Source organism: Ornithodoros turicata, chromosome 8, assembly GCF_037126465.1.
Source record: "Ornithodoros turicata isolate Travis chromosome 8, ASM3712646v1, whole genome shotgun sequence".
Classification (NCBI taxonomy): domain Eukaryota; kingdom Metazoa; phylum Arthropoda; class Arachnida; order Ixodida; family Argasidae; genus Ornithodoros; species Ornithodoros turicata.
The window spans coordinates 5,779,841-5,794,753 of NC_088208.1; the positions used below are offsets into that span (position 1 = coordinate 5,779,841).

At 48.7% G+C, this 14,913-nt stretch overlaps 1 protein-coding gene across 3 annotated transcripts in view; it reads left to right on the forward strand.

Moving 5' to 3' along the window:
- Positions 1–2,764: 2,764 nt before the first annotated feature.
- LOC135365867 (uncharacterized) overlaps positions 2,765–14,913 on the forward strand; it is a 107,468-nt gene continuing 95,319 nt past the window's right edge. For all 3 annotated transcript variants that reach the window (XR_010413973.1, XR_010413974.1, XM_064598554.1), the window contains exon 1: positions 2,765–2,946. Coding sequence is in view for 1 of the 3 variants with exons in the window: in XM_064598554.1 (XP_064454624.1) it covers positions 2,854–2,946 (93 nt within the window). In the remaining 2 variants the exon portion in view is untranslated. The remainder of the gene's footprint in view (positions 2,947–14,913) is intronic.

The following is a 14,913-nucleotide window of genomic DNA, read 5'->3' on the forward strand; positions in this document are numbered from 1 at the left end:
TGGCTGTTGCTATAGGCTCAGAAGGCACTTCTGGAGTATTCTTCCCCTTCGCTGCAGCTTCAGCAAATGTTTTTTTTTCCTTTAGGGCGTGTGTGTTTCTGGTCACGTGTGCTTTTGTGCACCTCTGCTCGAGGAGGAGTCTCCCTTGGTGGCTGCTTAACGTAGGTAGCATTTGGACGAGTGAATACTTTGGTCGCTTTGGTCGCTTCCGTAAAAGCCCTCCGAGCGTGTGTAGCCGCCGCTGCCCGTGCAACTCTACACGCTCCGTACGACGCTGTATGTTTCTCTCCGCAGTTAACGCACCTTGGTTCACGACGCGCCGTGCAGGTTTTAAAGTGGTGCGCTCCTGCGCATATCTTACACTTATGTGTTCCCCTGCAATCCTTCGCATAATGGCCGGATCTCTGACACTGGAAACATCGAATCGGAGGAGCCACGTACTCTGTTACCACATGCGTCGTAAATCCCAGGCTGACTTCCTCCGGCAAGGCCTGACCGGAACCAAATGTGAGGATGACACTTGACTTATGGTAGGGCGTGGATGACCCATCGTCTTCTCTCTTATAGACAATTTCCCGTCGTACTGCCGTAACCCCGAACGGCTGAAAATATTCTAGTAGTTCTTCTTCTGAGTACCACCTTGGGATGTTTTGGATCCTTCCCATTGATCGCAAGAAGGAACCCGGTATCGAAGTTTGCACCTCAATTCCAGCCACGGTTGACAGCTGCAGAAGAATCTCTCTCAGTTTGGGTTTCTCCACCCATTTACTTGTAAAAATATATATATATATATGCCTCCAGTGCCTTCTTTGCCTTGAAATCAAGCTATTGTTCACCACAAAGTATTCGTGGATATCATTAAGGTCCACCTGCGGGCACAGTGACAAATAGTCATCACGCTTTAGAGCGTCCCAACGCCAACGCATACAACGCGATCAACGCCAAAGCATAAACCTCTCTTTCCGCTCGATAATGGGACAGATCGTCACCGTCCAAACTGTCTGTATATTTCTTGCCTGCACTTTCGTCGCGCATGAAGTGGAAGGAAGCGACGCAAAATGACGGTCCGCCAACGTCCGTCAACACGCATAGATAGTCCGGTCCGGTAGTACCCACGGATCGGAACCGGTATTTTTTTCGGTCCTGTTCGGGTTCAGGCATATTGGTTCGTATAATGTAAAAACCCCGAGACTAGGGAACACGAAGGGACAGACACAACACGAAGTCTCGTGAGACTTCGTGTTGTGTCTGTCCCTTCGTGTTCCCTAGTCTCGGGGTTTTTACATTATGCATCATCTTCACCAGCTCGCTTGCTTCCTAGCCATTGTTTTTTTCATTTTCATATTGGTTCGGTTCGGGTGTAGCTCCGCTGAACCGAAATTATCAGCTTGTACCGGTTCAAGTATATCGGTTCGGTCCGGGTTCGGCTCAGAGAGAACCCCCCCGCACACAGACACAGAGAAAAAATCGCTCAGCGGTCGGGACATAATTACAGGGATTGGAACCGTTACTTTTTTCGGGCCTGGTTTAACCGGTTCATAGGCAGTAATTTTGCTACATGAAAGCGAGCTTACGCTCACCGTAAGCTGTTGTAAGAGAAAGGTGTGAGGTAACCGTTTCAGGTGAGTAAAAAAAAAGTCGGTTGGTAGAACTATTATTTCACCTCTGAACAGATTCCCAACCGGTAACCGTATGAATATTTTTCGATTCGTTTCCGGTTCGGTTCAGGACAAGCAAACTAAATTTTTCGGGTTTGGTCCGGTTCGGGTTCGTGAGAGAATAACGTTTTTTTTTTTGTTTTCGGTACGGGTTCAGTTCCGGTTCCTATCCCTGGTAGTACCACAATATGGCGTCGGAGCAGACGACACGCTCACGTGACGTCGTGTGTATAAACCCTATTGGGGAAATGCGACGTCTTGCAGCACGCTCAGCGGGTTGCGCGGCTTGGAAGCTTCGGTGCGTGTAATAAACCCCTTCGGAACGATCCCGAGCAGCTGTTGCGCTCGATATCTTGACCCGAAATATTCACGAAGCATGCTGGCCCCGGCGACACACTCAATAATACGCCCAGGTCATATGCTACTAGTGTGCAACGCTAGGGGCCGATTTGACTGGGTATTTCCTGTGAAGTAAACTATTTGCACTTTGGCATTGTGCTCTCGTCTGTATTATTCGTGTGGTCTTGGAGGCGTTATTCAGTATAAGACCATTGGGCCGTTTGGCGTGAAATGACACTCCTGTGCCCACCGAACCAGCAGCGTAGCCAGAAAAGTATTTTGGGAGACTTCTACGCGGACTTTACATGGGAAAGAGGAAGGATTTGCCCTCGATTTCCCCCTCTCAAATGGTCTACTAAAGAACCAGTTTCGGGGGGGGGGGGAGTTTGAACCCCAAAAGCGCCCTTCTGGCTACGCCGCTGCACTGAACAGTTATAGACAATGTACTTTGTGCCCACATGTTTTTGCTCGCTGTGCTATATTCATACTCTTCACACAAGTCACGTCTGCTCTGAGGCCTACTGCCACACACAGTAGCTTTTCAGTGGCTCTACTGCATAAAGCTACCTTAAATCTTTCGTCAGCTGAAGTACAATGGGACCCTTTCATAACGTTGTGGCTTGCGTCTGATTCAATGTGGGCGTTTATAGATGATCATTTCACCAACTTTCCTCCCAGGTTGCGTAGCAACTGTTACTCCAATTCAATGCAATGTGATGAAATAAGGGTTTGGTTTTATTCTGCAATGGCGGGACATTGTTCGCCAGCTAGCTGTTTCATTCTGAACGGATCAATTGGTCGAGCACGAGGCTCAACTACGTACTTCTCATCCAAGTCTTACCAAGAAGAGAACGCAATGGAACCACACTTCGGATGGCCTAAACAGGACGAAGTGTTCCGTGAGTTGCAGAAAATCCGACGAAAAGAGGGCTACCATGTAATATTTGAGGTGGGTAAGAAACGCTTCCAAAGCGCTGTTCACTTGGACACCCCTTGTATATACAGGGTGTTTCAAAAAACGTGTCATTCGGACTTTATAAAAAAACAGGGCGACGGAAAAATACGTGGTAAACGGCATTTGTGTGGCAACTGAATTTGCCACCTTGAAAAAATATTTTCATTTGATTTTAATTAAAATAAATTGAATTTCTTTAATTGAACTCCAAATTTTCCTAAGTCAACCTCACGTTTTTTTTGTTTTTTTTTTACAGAATTAGAGAGCCCGTAGCGAACTTAGTCGGATCCACTAAGAAATCCGCTCGATATTGCAAATGGAACTGCCCAAAAAAAGTCCCGAAATTGAGGCTTCAGAGTTTCGGGTATTCAACAGCGCACCAAATCAGTCGGAAAAATGCGCGGAGGGCAGGACATGTTGCTGCCCCCATGAAGCTAGAACAGTTTATCGCCGGACCGGCGCGCAGCACAAGACGCGCAGATAACAAGGCAGGTGACATTCCACCATACGTTGATAAGCGGCAAACAAAAATGATTCCGCCCCTTTTTTCCCGCCCTGTGCTTTTTCGACCTTCTATCTTTCATGGGGGCAGGAGCAGTCCTCCTCTCCACGAATATCTGTGTCTGATTTGGTGCGCCGTTGAATACCCGAAACTTTGAAGCTTCAATTTTGGGACTTTTTTTGGGCAGTTCCATTTGCAATATCGAGCGGATTTCTTAGTGGATCTGTAAAAAATTTAAACTGTAAAAAAAAAAAACGCTAGGTTGACTTGGGAAATTTTGGAGTTCAATTAAAGAAATTCAATATATTTGAATTAAAATCAAATGAAAATATTTTTTCAAGGTGGCAAATTCAGTTGCCGCCCGCGTGCAGTTTACCCCGTATTTTTCCGTCGCCCCGTTTTTTTATAAAGTCCGAATGACACGTTTTTTGAAACACCCTGTATATGTGTGTGTGTGAGCGGAAGGGAAGGGGACACAGCGACGGATTTGAGGTGTTAATAGAATAGAAAGGTTTATTTTATGTAATTAAAACATTATTTCGGAAATGGGGAAGAGTCGACGTTTCGGAGGGAAGCTCCTCGTTCTTCTGGACACAAGAGGCAACACGGCTGTCCACGACCTTTATGGATTCAGCTTGCTGACGTAATCTTGCGTATTCGCGCCACCTGGCGTTCGTCGATGAGTCACGTTCTGGAAGGGTCGTTTGTCGCTGTCCGGTGTGGTGTCACTGCGCTGACGTTCCGGGTTCTTCTGAAGTCAGAGCTGGAGATCATCGTCTTTCTCCCAAAGGCGTCGTCCGTGATGAAATCATTATCTTGGGTTTAGGTCATCGCACATGTTTGGGAGCCTTAGGTGGCCTCCTCGCGAAGTCGTCGTTTGGGGCGTTGTTGTTCTCGTGGCCCTGTTGCTTCACGAATAGTCCATGTAAGGCGAAGTCATCTATCGGGTTTTTCCGTAGCATTGTTCGTAGTGCGGGGATGTCCTCCGGCCATATCTGAAAGAGAAGAAGAACAGGGCGAGAGGGATGATACCTAATTGTTTAAATTTCTAACTGCTGACAGTACACCGGGATCTTGATTGATTGTAGATTTAAACTTATAAATCAAATATGACTCTCGCGTTGCTCCCTGCATCTGTCAGAATTGAAATTTGATTCAAGAATAAAAAGAGAGATGTCACTTATTGTGTGTCCGGGCGGTTTGAAATGGCGGGAAACAGGAAGCTTCGGCTTCTTGCAAACGTCTGATCTCTGGTTACTAAACCTGATTCGGAAGGATGTTTCAGTTTGTCCCACATACTGGCATTCACATGCTTTACACTGAATGACGTAGATGATGTTAGAGGAACTACAGTTTAAATCTCCGTTAATTTTGATGAAAAAATTGGAATTTGTACTTTTGACAATCTGGGTACTTTGCATTAGCTTGCAGATTTGACATCTGAGGCCGCCACAAGGGCGACAGCCTGTCGGATAATATATACAGGGTGTTTCCAAAAACGTGTCATTCGGACTTTATAAAAAAAACGGGGGACGGAAAAATACGGGGCAAACGGCATTTGTGTGGCAACTGAATTCGCCATGTTGCAAAAATATTTTAATTTGATTTTAATTAAAATAAATTGAATTTCTTTAATTGAACTCCAAAATTTCCCAAGTCAACCTAGCGTGTGTTTTTTTTTGTTGTTTTTTTTACAGAATTAGAGAGCCCGAAGCGAACCTAGTCAGATCCACCAGGAAATCCGCTCGATATTGCAAATGGAACTGTCCAAAAAAAGTCCCGAAATTGAGGCTTCAAAGTTTCGGGTACTCAACGGCGCACGAAATCAGACGCAAAGATTCGTGGAGAGGAGGACTTGCCGTTGACCCCGTATTTTTCCGTCACCCCGTTTTTTTATAAAGTCCGAATGACACGTTTTTTCAAACCCCCTGTATACAGGGTGTTTCAAAAAACGTACGAAGATTCTCTGTCATAACAGGAGTCAAAGGAGCACCACGCCTTACCACCAGGGCTTTCTCGGCGAGGTAGTTAAGTTGTGCAGTACGTTCTCGAGCATGTACTTTGCCCCAATGAATGAAGAGTCTTTGTAGCTCAAGTTTTAAGCGCAGCCAATGCGATAGTGACGCCTGACTTCCGTCAAGATGGACTTTGAGGAAATCAGCTATCATCTGTCTCACATCTGGTGAGGCCAGCAATGTAGTGTCCAGTCGCCAGCGTGGGGTAGACTTGTGAATGTTACCAGGGACTTCAAGTGTCAGGAGCACGGGGGAATGATCAGAGAGATGAGGAAGCGGCAAGTTGAGCACTTCTCATCGCGAATGCTGAGGTCTGAGCACTGAACTCAGGCAAAAACGGTCGCGATGCCGAAGTAGACCTATGCCATGTCATGCCGCACATAGAAGGATGCAGAGTAGGCCAGGCATCAATTAAATCATACTGCCGAACTAAGTTGGACAGACTTGTGACAGCACGAGACGAGTTCGCGCGGCGATCAGGCCTTGCTGTGTCCCACATCGGTGACTCCACGCAATTAAGGTCACCGACTAGAATCACATGTCGAGACGTGTACAGAAAAGCGTCGAGCGAAAGAAAGAATTGTGTACGTTCGGCTGACAAAACAGGTGCGTAAATATTCACCACACCAAATTCAAGTGAGCCTATGGAAAAATATATATACATCACACGCCCATGTACATCATGGAACGCGTAAATATATTTAAAACCGCCCGGTTAAACACAACTATGCCGACTCCTTTAGATGGGGTTCTCCAAGGCTGAAAAAGCAAGGAAGCCCGAATGTGCGCTTGAATCGGTTAACTTCAACACCAGAATAAAAGTGGGCGTCTTGTAACAACAGAACATCGCATTTCTTACGTCGAGCAAAGTCGATAACAGTCAACTCCTTCGAGGGATCATGAAATCCCCTAACGTTGAACGTTAATATATTCAAATGCATACTTATACTGAAAAGCAAAACCAAGAGGAACTGAAATGTCATTAAATGCTTACATCTACACTACAGAAGACTATCGAGCGACTCGTCGCTGTCCGTACCAAAAAGTTCCTTGCACAACACAAACTTCGACTTTTTCCGCACCGTCGGTTGGTCGTCACTGTTTGAGCTGGTGGTGTGGGTATGCGCACGACTGTTCTTCGTACGTGCGAATGGATCATTCGATGCAGGTTGCGCCGAAATGCTTCGCTGGTGATTTGTATCCATACCTATGTCAACATCTTCATCGTTGTCTGCGCTACTGAGTTTTCCGCATGTGATAAGTGCTAACCCTTAGTCAGAGAGTGTCTCGTCATCGCTTTTAGACTCTGGAGGAGCAGACGTTTCACCTATCGGTGGAATGATGACCTCAGGTGGATGCGGGGGCTCTTCCGATGGTGTTTGAGCTTCCTTCACATTAACGCCAGTGTCATGAGGTTCGTATGTGGACCTGACGTTCTCGAGTTCTTGCACTGCGCCGTCCTCTTGAATGTCTCGCAGCTGATCAGCAACCGCATTCGTAGTTTGGATGTTCTGAGCTTGTATGGGTTGAAAGTCACTCGCCAGGACTGCATAAGATCGAGGGCCCGAAAATTCCCCATGGAGGATGCACCGCACGACAGCGTCTGCACCACGAGCTGCGCTCGGTCACGGTATGACCAAACGTAGACCAACGTCCGAAGGAAACGGGTGGTACAATTCACCCTGATATGGCCCTCCAACTTGCAACGTCGGCACACTCGGCGTACTCCGGGATAGTTGCAACATAACAGGTGCTCACGCACACGAAGATAATTAGGCGGTGGGGAAATTTCTGATATCTCCATTTTGACAAGACGTGTTCCTGTTAGGATAACACCGCGACCTTTTTTGTCTTCATAATGGACATGTTCAATGTCAATAATATTGCCGTGCTTGCTGGATGCTTGAATATAGGGGCTCATCCGATAAGAACAAACGGCCGTATTCTTGAACGGTCCTCCACTCCAGTGAGTGGAGGAAAGAAGCGCTCCTCTACATGATGCGCCATTGTACTCTAAGGAAACAGTAAACACTGGCCCTACCGTGCAGTATTCGAGGAAAGGGGGCGAAGGAGTTCCTCCGCTCTGAGGACCTTTCGAGTTAAGGCCAGTTTTTGAAGCACAAAACCGGTCTGAAGTGGAGGGTAGAGTCAAGGGTCGTTTAAGAATTAGACCCAAAGACATCATCAAGGCGGTGACGGTTACATCCTGGGTCCAAGTAGCAGGGTGTCGGAGCGAACCGAAAACCGGAACCGAAAACCAAAAAAAAAACGCTATTTTGGTGCGAACCGGAACGGAATCGAAACCGTATACATTTTTTTCGCTCAGGAGGGAAACCGAAAAATAATTTAACGGTTTTCGGTCCAAGAAAAAACTTCGCCGGTTTGGACTACGGACAGGCGAATGAGACGTCGTGTGCTCTGAAGTCATGTCATGGATACTATACGAGGGTTACGGTTACGATGGAATGTATGTCGGTATAGTATGACCCTTAGGCTCCCTTTGTAATGGTTTATCGTTCGCGCACGCACACAGACTTCGAGGTACATGGGACTATCTAGCAATGTGCCGTAGTGTTCGTTTTAATTTGATCCCCCCAAACTCTCCTCAACTAAACAACAAGGGGGCTGCATAACAGCTTCTTTATCGGTAATGTCGCGCAACGCGTCCCTTGTCTGAGAGCAGCTAAGTTGAATACATTTACGTATACGCGAGGGCAAGCCCGTGCAAAGTGGCAACTGTTTTGTGAACAGGACACCAAGAAAATAAAACGGAGCCGTCGAGCGCGTTTGTGAGTGAAGGTGTTCCTCGATTTGCGTCGTACTCGTGCGGTGATGCTCGCTGGCTAGACAGTAGCAACAGACATTCGGATGGGACGTCATCGCTCAAACCCAGCAAGAAAGTACTTTATGTGTGACATCACGACAAACAAGTCAGTTTGTAGCATGCGCTTCAAGAAATGAGAAAGCCTTTGAACAGACAGTAACCTACAGGAACCAGGAGCTACCAATTTCACAGCTGTCTATTAATATTAAATACCATGTATGCTGAATAAACGGGTTTACATTTTGCAACATTGATTTTTTTTGTGGGGATGAGCATTTCCAGCAGAAGCGGAACCGGTTAAAAACCGGTATGAACCGTTATTTTTTTACTCCGGAGCAGAACCGGTACCGGATCGTTTATGATGTAACCGGAACGAAAACCGGAACGAAAAACGTTTCGGTTCGACACCCTGCCAAGTAGTTCAATGGGAATCGTTCAAATCGAAGGGCCTTCCAAAGCCAACGATGTCAAAGACGCCTCGGAGAGATCATCTATAGACACCACCAGTGGTGAACGAACACTGAGGAATTGGTCCTTCGGAGGAAAGCGGGACACAGACACCCTTTCCTGAGACTGAAAATTAGCCGTAGAAGCACGCCGAGGAGCACGTTCGACGTACCTTGTTTTGCTTGTAACTTAGGGATGTCATTTTCTGTGCCTCCAGGATCAGGGAGTTTCCGAGGATGTTCCATCATTTTTCCTGAGGTAGGCCTCGCAGACCGTAAAAGACGGAGCACAAGACGTACACCGGATGACATACATGACGGATGGCGTCAGAAGGTCACGTAATACGTGATTCTTCCTGTCAGGGCGAGCTAAGTCACCACTGAAAGCCCAGTACAAAGCCAGTGAAGTATAGTAGGAAAAAAAATAGCCGGAGCTCTTTGGCTGCACGTATAGCATATATTTGTAAATCAAACGTCGCCATGCCAGTACTGGACAGCAGTTTCGGCCTTCTTGTGCCCCATCAGCAGTACGCAGGCAGGTAACCTTTAAGCGGATGGCGTCAGAAGGTCACGTAACACGTGATTCCTCCCGTCCGGGTGAGCTAAGTCACCACTGAAAGCCCAGTGCAAAGCCAGTGAAGTATACTAGGAAAAAAAAATAGCCGGAGCTCTTTGGCTGCACGTATAGCATATATTTGTAAGTCAAACGTCGCCATGCCAGTACTGGACGGCTGTTTCGGCCTTCTTGTGCCTCATCAGCAGTACGCAGGCAGGCAACCTTTTAAGCGGATGGCGTCAGAAGGTCACGTAACACGTGATTCCTCCCGTCAGGGTGCGCTAAGTCACCACTGAAAGCCCAGTGCAAAGCCAGTTAAGTATGCTAGGAAAAAAATAGCCGGAGCGCTTTGGCTGCACGTATAGCATATGTTTGTAAGCCAAACGTCGCCATGCCAGTGCTGGACAGCTGTTTCGGCCTTCTCGGGCCTCATCGGCAGTACGCAGGCAGGCAACGTTTAAGCGGATGGCGTCAGAAGGTCACGTAACACGTGATTCATCCCGTCAGGGTGAGCTAAGTCAGAACTGAAAGCCCAGTGCAAAGCCGGTGAAGTATACTAGGAAAAAAAATAGCCGGGGCTCTTTGGCTGCATGTATAGCATATGTTTGTAAGTCAAACGTCGCCATGCCAGTACTGGACAGCTGTTTCGGCCTTCTTGGGCCTCATCAGCAGTACGCAGACAGGCAACGTTTGAGCGGATGGCGTCAGAAGGTCACGTAACACGTGATTCCTCCCGTCACTGTGAGCTAAGTCACCACTGAAAGCCCAGTGCAAAGCCAGTGAAGTATACTAGGAAAAAATAGCCGAGGCTCTTTCGCTGCACGTATAGCGTATGTTTGTTAGTCAAACGTCGCCATGCCAGTGCTGGACAGCTCTTTCGGCCTTCTTCTGCCTCATCAGCAGTACGCAGGCAGGCAACCTTTTAAGCGGATGGCGTCAGAAGGTCACGTAACACGTGATTCCTCCCGTCAGCGTGAGCTAAGTCACCACTGAAAGCCCAGTGCAAAGCCAGTGAAGTATACTAGGAAAAAAATAGCCGGAGCGCTTTGGCTGCACGTATAGCATATGTTTGTAAGCCAAACGTCGCCATGTCAGTACTGGACAGCTGTTTCGGCCTTCTTGGGCCTCATCAGCAGTACGCCGGCAGGCAACCTTTTAAGCGGATGGCGTCAGAAGGTCACGTAACACGTGACTCCTCCCGTCAGGGTGGGCTAAGTCACCACTGAAAGCCCAGTGAAAGCCAGTGAAGTATACTAGGAATCAAATAGCCGGAGCTCTTTGGCAGCACGTATAGCATGTGTTTCTAAGCCAAATGTCGCCATGCCAGTGCTGGACATCTGTTTCGGCCTTCTCGGGCCTCATCAGCAGTACGCAGGCGTGCAAAGTTTGAGCGGATGGCGTCAGAAGGTCACGTAACACGTCATTCCTCCCGTCAGGGTGGGCTAAGTCACCACTGAAAGCCCAGTGCAAAGCCAGTGAAGTATACTACGAAAAAAAATAGCCGGAGCTCTTTGGCTGCACGTATAGGATATGTTTGTAAGCCAAACGTCACCATGCCAGTGCTCCACAGTTGTTTCGGCCTTTTTGGGCCTCATCAGCAGTACGCGGGCAGGCAACGTTTGCGCGGATGGCGTCAGCAGGTCACGTAACACGTGATTCCTCCCGTCAGGGTGAGCTAAGTCACCACTGAAAGCCCAGTGCAAAGCCAGTGAAGTATACCAGGAAAAAAATAGCCGGAGCTCTTTGGCTGCACGTATAGCATGTTTGTAAGCCAAACGTCGTCATGCCAGTGCTGGATAGCTGTTTCGGTCTTCTTGGGCCTCATCAGCAGTACGCAGGCAGGCAATGTTTGAGCGGATGGCGTCAGCAGGTCACGTAACACGTGATTCCTCCCGTCATTGTGAGTTAAGTCACCACTGAAAGCCCAGTGCAAAGCCGGAGAAGTAAACTAGGAAAAAATAGCCGGGGCTCTTTGGCTGCACGTGTAACATATGTTTGTAAGCCACACGTCGCCATGCCAATACTGGACAGCTGTTTCGGCCTTCTTGTGCCTCATCAGCAGTACGCAGGCAGGCAAACTTTTAAGCGGATGGCGTCACAAGGTCATGTAACACGTGATTCCTCCCGTCAGGCTGAGCTAAGTCACCACTGAAAGCCCAGTGCAAAGCCAGTGAAGTATACTAGGAAAAAAATAGCCGGAGCTCTTTGGCTGTACGTATACCATATGTTTGTAGCCAAACGTCGCCATGCCAGTGCTGGACAGCTGTTTCAGCCTTCTCGGGCCTCATGGGCAGCACGCAGGCAGGCAACGTTTGAGCGGATGGCGTCAGAAGGTCACGTAACACGTGGTTCCTTTCGTCAGGGTGAGCTAAGTCACCACTGAAAGCCCAGTGCAAAGCTTGTGAAGTATACTAGGAAAAAAATAGCCGGGGCTCTTTGGCTGCACGTATAGCATATGTTTGTCAGTCCAACGTCGCCATGGCAGTACTGGACAGCTGTTTCGGCCTTCTTGGGCCTCATCAACAGTACGCCGGCAGTCAACCTTTTAAGCGGATGGCGTCAGAAGGTCACGTAACACGTGATTCCTCCCGTCAGGGTGGGCTAAGTCACCACTGAAAGCCCCGTGCAAAGCCAGTGAAGTATACTAGGAATCAAATAGCAGGAGCTCTTTGGCTGCATGTATAGCATGTTTCTAAGCCAAATGTCGCCATGCCAGTGCTGGACAGCTGTTTCGGCCTTCTCGGGCCTCATCAGCAGTACGCAGGCAGGCAAAGTTTGAGCGGATGGCGTCAGAAGGTCACGTAACACGTGATTCCTCCCGTCAGGGTGAGCTAAGTCACCACTGAAAGCCCAGTGCAAAGCCAGTGAAGTATACTAGGAAAAAAATAGCCGGAGCTCTTTGGCTGCACGTATAGCATATGTTTGTAAGCCAAACGTCGCCATGCCAGTGCTGCACAGTTGTTTCGGCCTTTTTGGGCCTCATCACCAGTACGCGGGCAGGCAACGTTTGAGCGGATGGCGTCAGCAGGTCACGTAACACGTGATTCCTCCCGTCAGGGTGAGCTAAGTCACCACTGAAAGCCCAGTGCAAACCCAGTGAAGTATACCAGCAAAAAAATAGCTGGAGCTCTTTGGCTGCACGTATAGCATGTTTGTAAGCCAAACGTCTCCATGCCAGTGCTGGACAGCTGTTTCGGCCTTCTTGGGCCTCATCAGCAGTACGCAGGCAGGCAATGTTTGAGCGGATGGCGTCAGCAGGTCACGTAACACGTGATTCCTCCCGTAATTGTGAGCTAAGTCACCACTGAAAGCCCAGTGCAAAGCCGGTGAAGTAAACTAGGAAAAAATAGCCGGGGCTCTTTGGCTGCACGTGTAGCATATGTTTGTAAGTCACACGTCGCTACGCCAATACTGGACAGCTCTTTCGGCCTTCTTGTGCCTCATCAGCAGTACGCAGGCAGGCAACCTTTTAAGCGGATGGCGTCAGGAGGTCACGTAACACGTGATTCCTCCCGTCAGGCTGAGCTAAGTCACCACTGAAAGCCCAGTGCAAAGCCAGTCAAGTATACTAGGAAAAAAAATAGCCGGAGCTCTTTGGCTGTACGTATAGCATATGTTTGTACCCAAACGTCGCCATCCCAGTGCTGGACAGTTGTTTCGGCCTTCTCGGGCCTCATCAGCAGTACGCAGGGAGGCAACCATTGAGCGGATGGCGTCAGAAGGTCACGTAACACGTGGTTCCTTTCGTCAGGGTGAGCTAAGTCACCACTGAAAGCCCAGTGCAAACCTTGTGAGGTATACTAGTAAAAAAATAGCCGGGGCTCTTTGGCTGCACGTATAGCATATGTTTGTCAGTCAAACATCGCCATGCCAGTACTAGACAGCTGTTTCGGCCTTCTTGTGCCTCATCAGCAGTACGCAGGCAGGCAACCTTTTAAGCGGATGGCGTCAGGTGGTCACGTAACACGTGATTCCTCCCGTCAGGGTGAGCTAAGTCACCACTAAAAGCCCAGTGCAAAGCCGGTGAAGTATACTAGGAAAAAAAAAATAGCCGGAGCTCTTTGATGCACGTATAGCATATGTTTGTAAGTCAACGGAGCCGTGCCAGTACTGCACAGCTGTTTCAGCCTTCTTGGGCCTCATCAGCACTAGGCAGTCAGGCAACGTTTGAGCGGATGGCGTCAGCAGGTCATATAACACGTGATTCCTCCCGTCACGCTGAGCTAAGTCACCACTGAAAGCCCAGTGCAAAGCCGGTGAAGTATACTAGGAAAAAATAGCCGGGGCTCTTTCGCTGCACGTATAGCATATGTTTGTTAGTCAAACATCGCCATGCCAATACTAGACAGCTCTTTCGGCCTTCTTGTGCCTCATCAGCAGTACGCAGGCAGGCAACCTTTTAAGCGGATGGCGTCAGAAGGTCACGTAACACGTGATTCCTCCCGTCAGGGTGAGCTAAGTCACCACTGAAAGCCCAGTGCAAAGCCAGTGAAGTACACTAGGAAAAAATAGCCAGAGCTCTTTGGCTGCACGTATAGCATACGTTTGTAAGTCAAACGTCGCCATGTCAGTACTGGACAGCTGTTTCGGCCTTCTCGGGCCTCATCAGCAGTACGCAGGCAGGCAGCGTTTGAGCGGATGGCGTCAGAAGGTCACGTAACACCTGATTCCTCCCGTCAGGATGAGCTAAGGCAACACTGAAAGCCCAGTGCAAAGCCGGTGAAGCATACTAGGAAAAAAATAGCCTGGGCTCTTTGGCTGCACGTATAGCATACGTTTGTAAGTCAAACGTCGCCATGTCAGTACTGGACAGCTGTTTTGACCTTCTTGGGCCTCATCAGCAGTACGCAGGCAGGCAACGTTTGAGCGGATGGCGGCAGAAGGTCACGTAACACGTGATTCCTTCCGTCAGGGTGAGCTAAGTCACCACTGAAAGCCCAGTGCAAAGCCGGTGAAGTATACTAGGAAAAAAATAGCCTGGGCTCTTTGCCTGCACGTATAGCATATGTTTGTAAGCCAAACGTCGCCATGCCAGTGCTGGACAGCTGTTTCGGCCTTCTTGGGCCTCATCAGCAGTACGCAGGCAGGCAACGTTTGAGCGGATGGCGTCAGAAGGTCACGTAACACGTGATTCCTCCCGTCAGGGTGAGCTAAGTCACCACTGAAAGCCCAGTGCAAAGCCGGTGAAGTATACTAGGAAAAAAATAGCCTGGGCTCTTTGGCTGCACGTATAGCATATGTTTGTAAGTCAAACGTCGCCATGTCAGTACTGGACAGCTGTTTCGGCCTTCTCGGGCCTCATCAGCAGTACGCAGGCAGGCAGCGTTTGAGCGGATGGCGTCAGAAGGTCACGTAACACCTGATTCCTCCCGTCAGGGTGAGCTAAGGCACCACTGAAAGCCCAGTGCAAAGCCGGTGAAGCATACTAGGAAAAAAAATAGCCGGAGCTCTTTGGCTGCGCGTATAGCATATGTTTGTAAGCCAAACGTCGCCATGCCAGTGCTGGACAGCTGTTTCGGCCTTCTCTGGCCTCATCAGCAGTACGCAGGCAGGCAACGTTTGAGCGGATGGCGTCAGAAAGTCACGTAACACGTGACTCCTCCCGTCAGGGTGAGCTA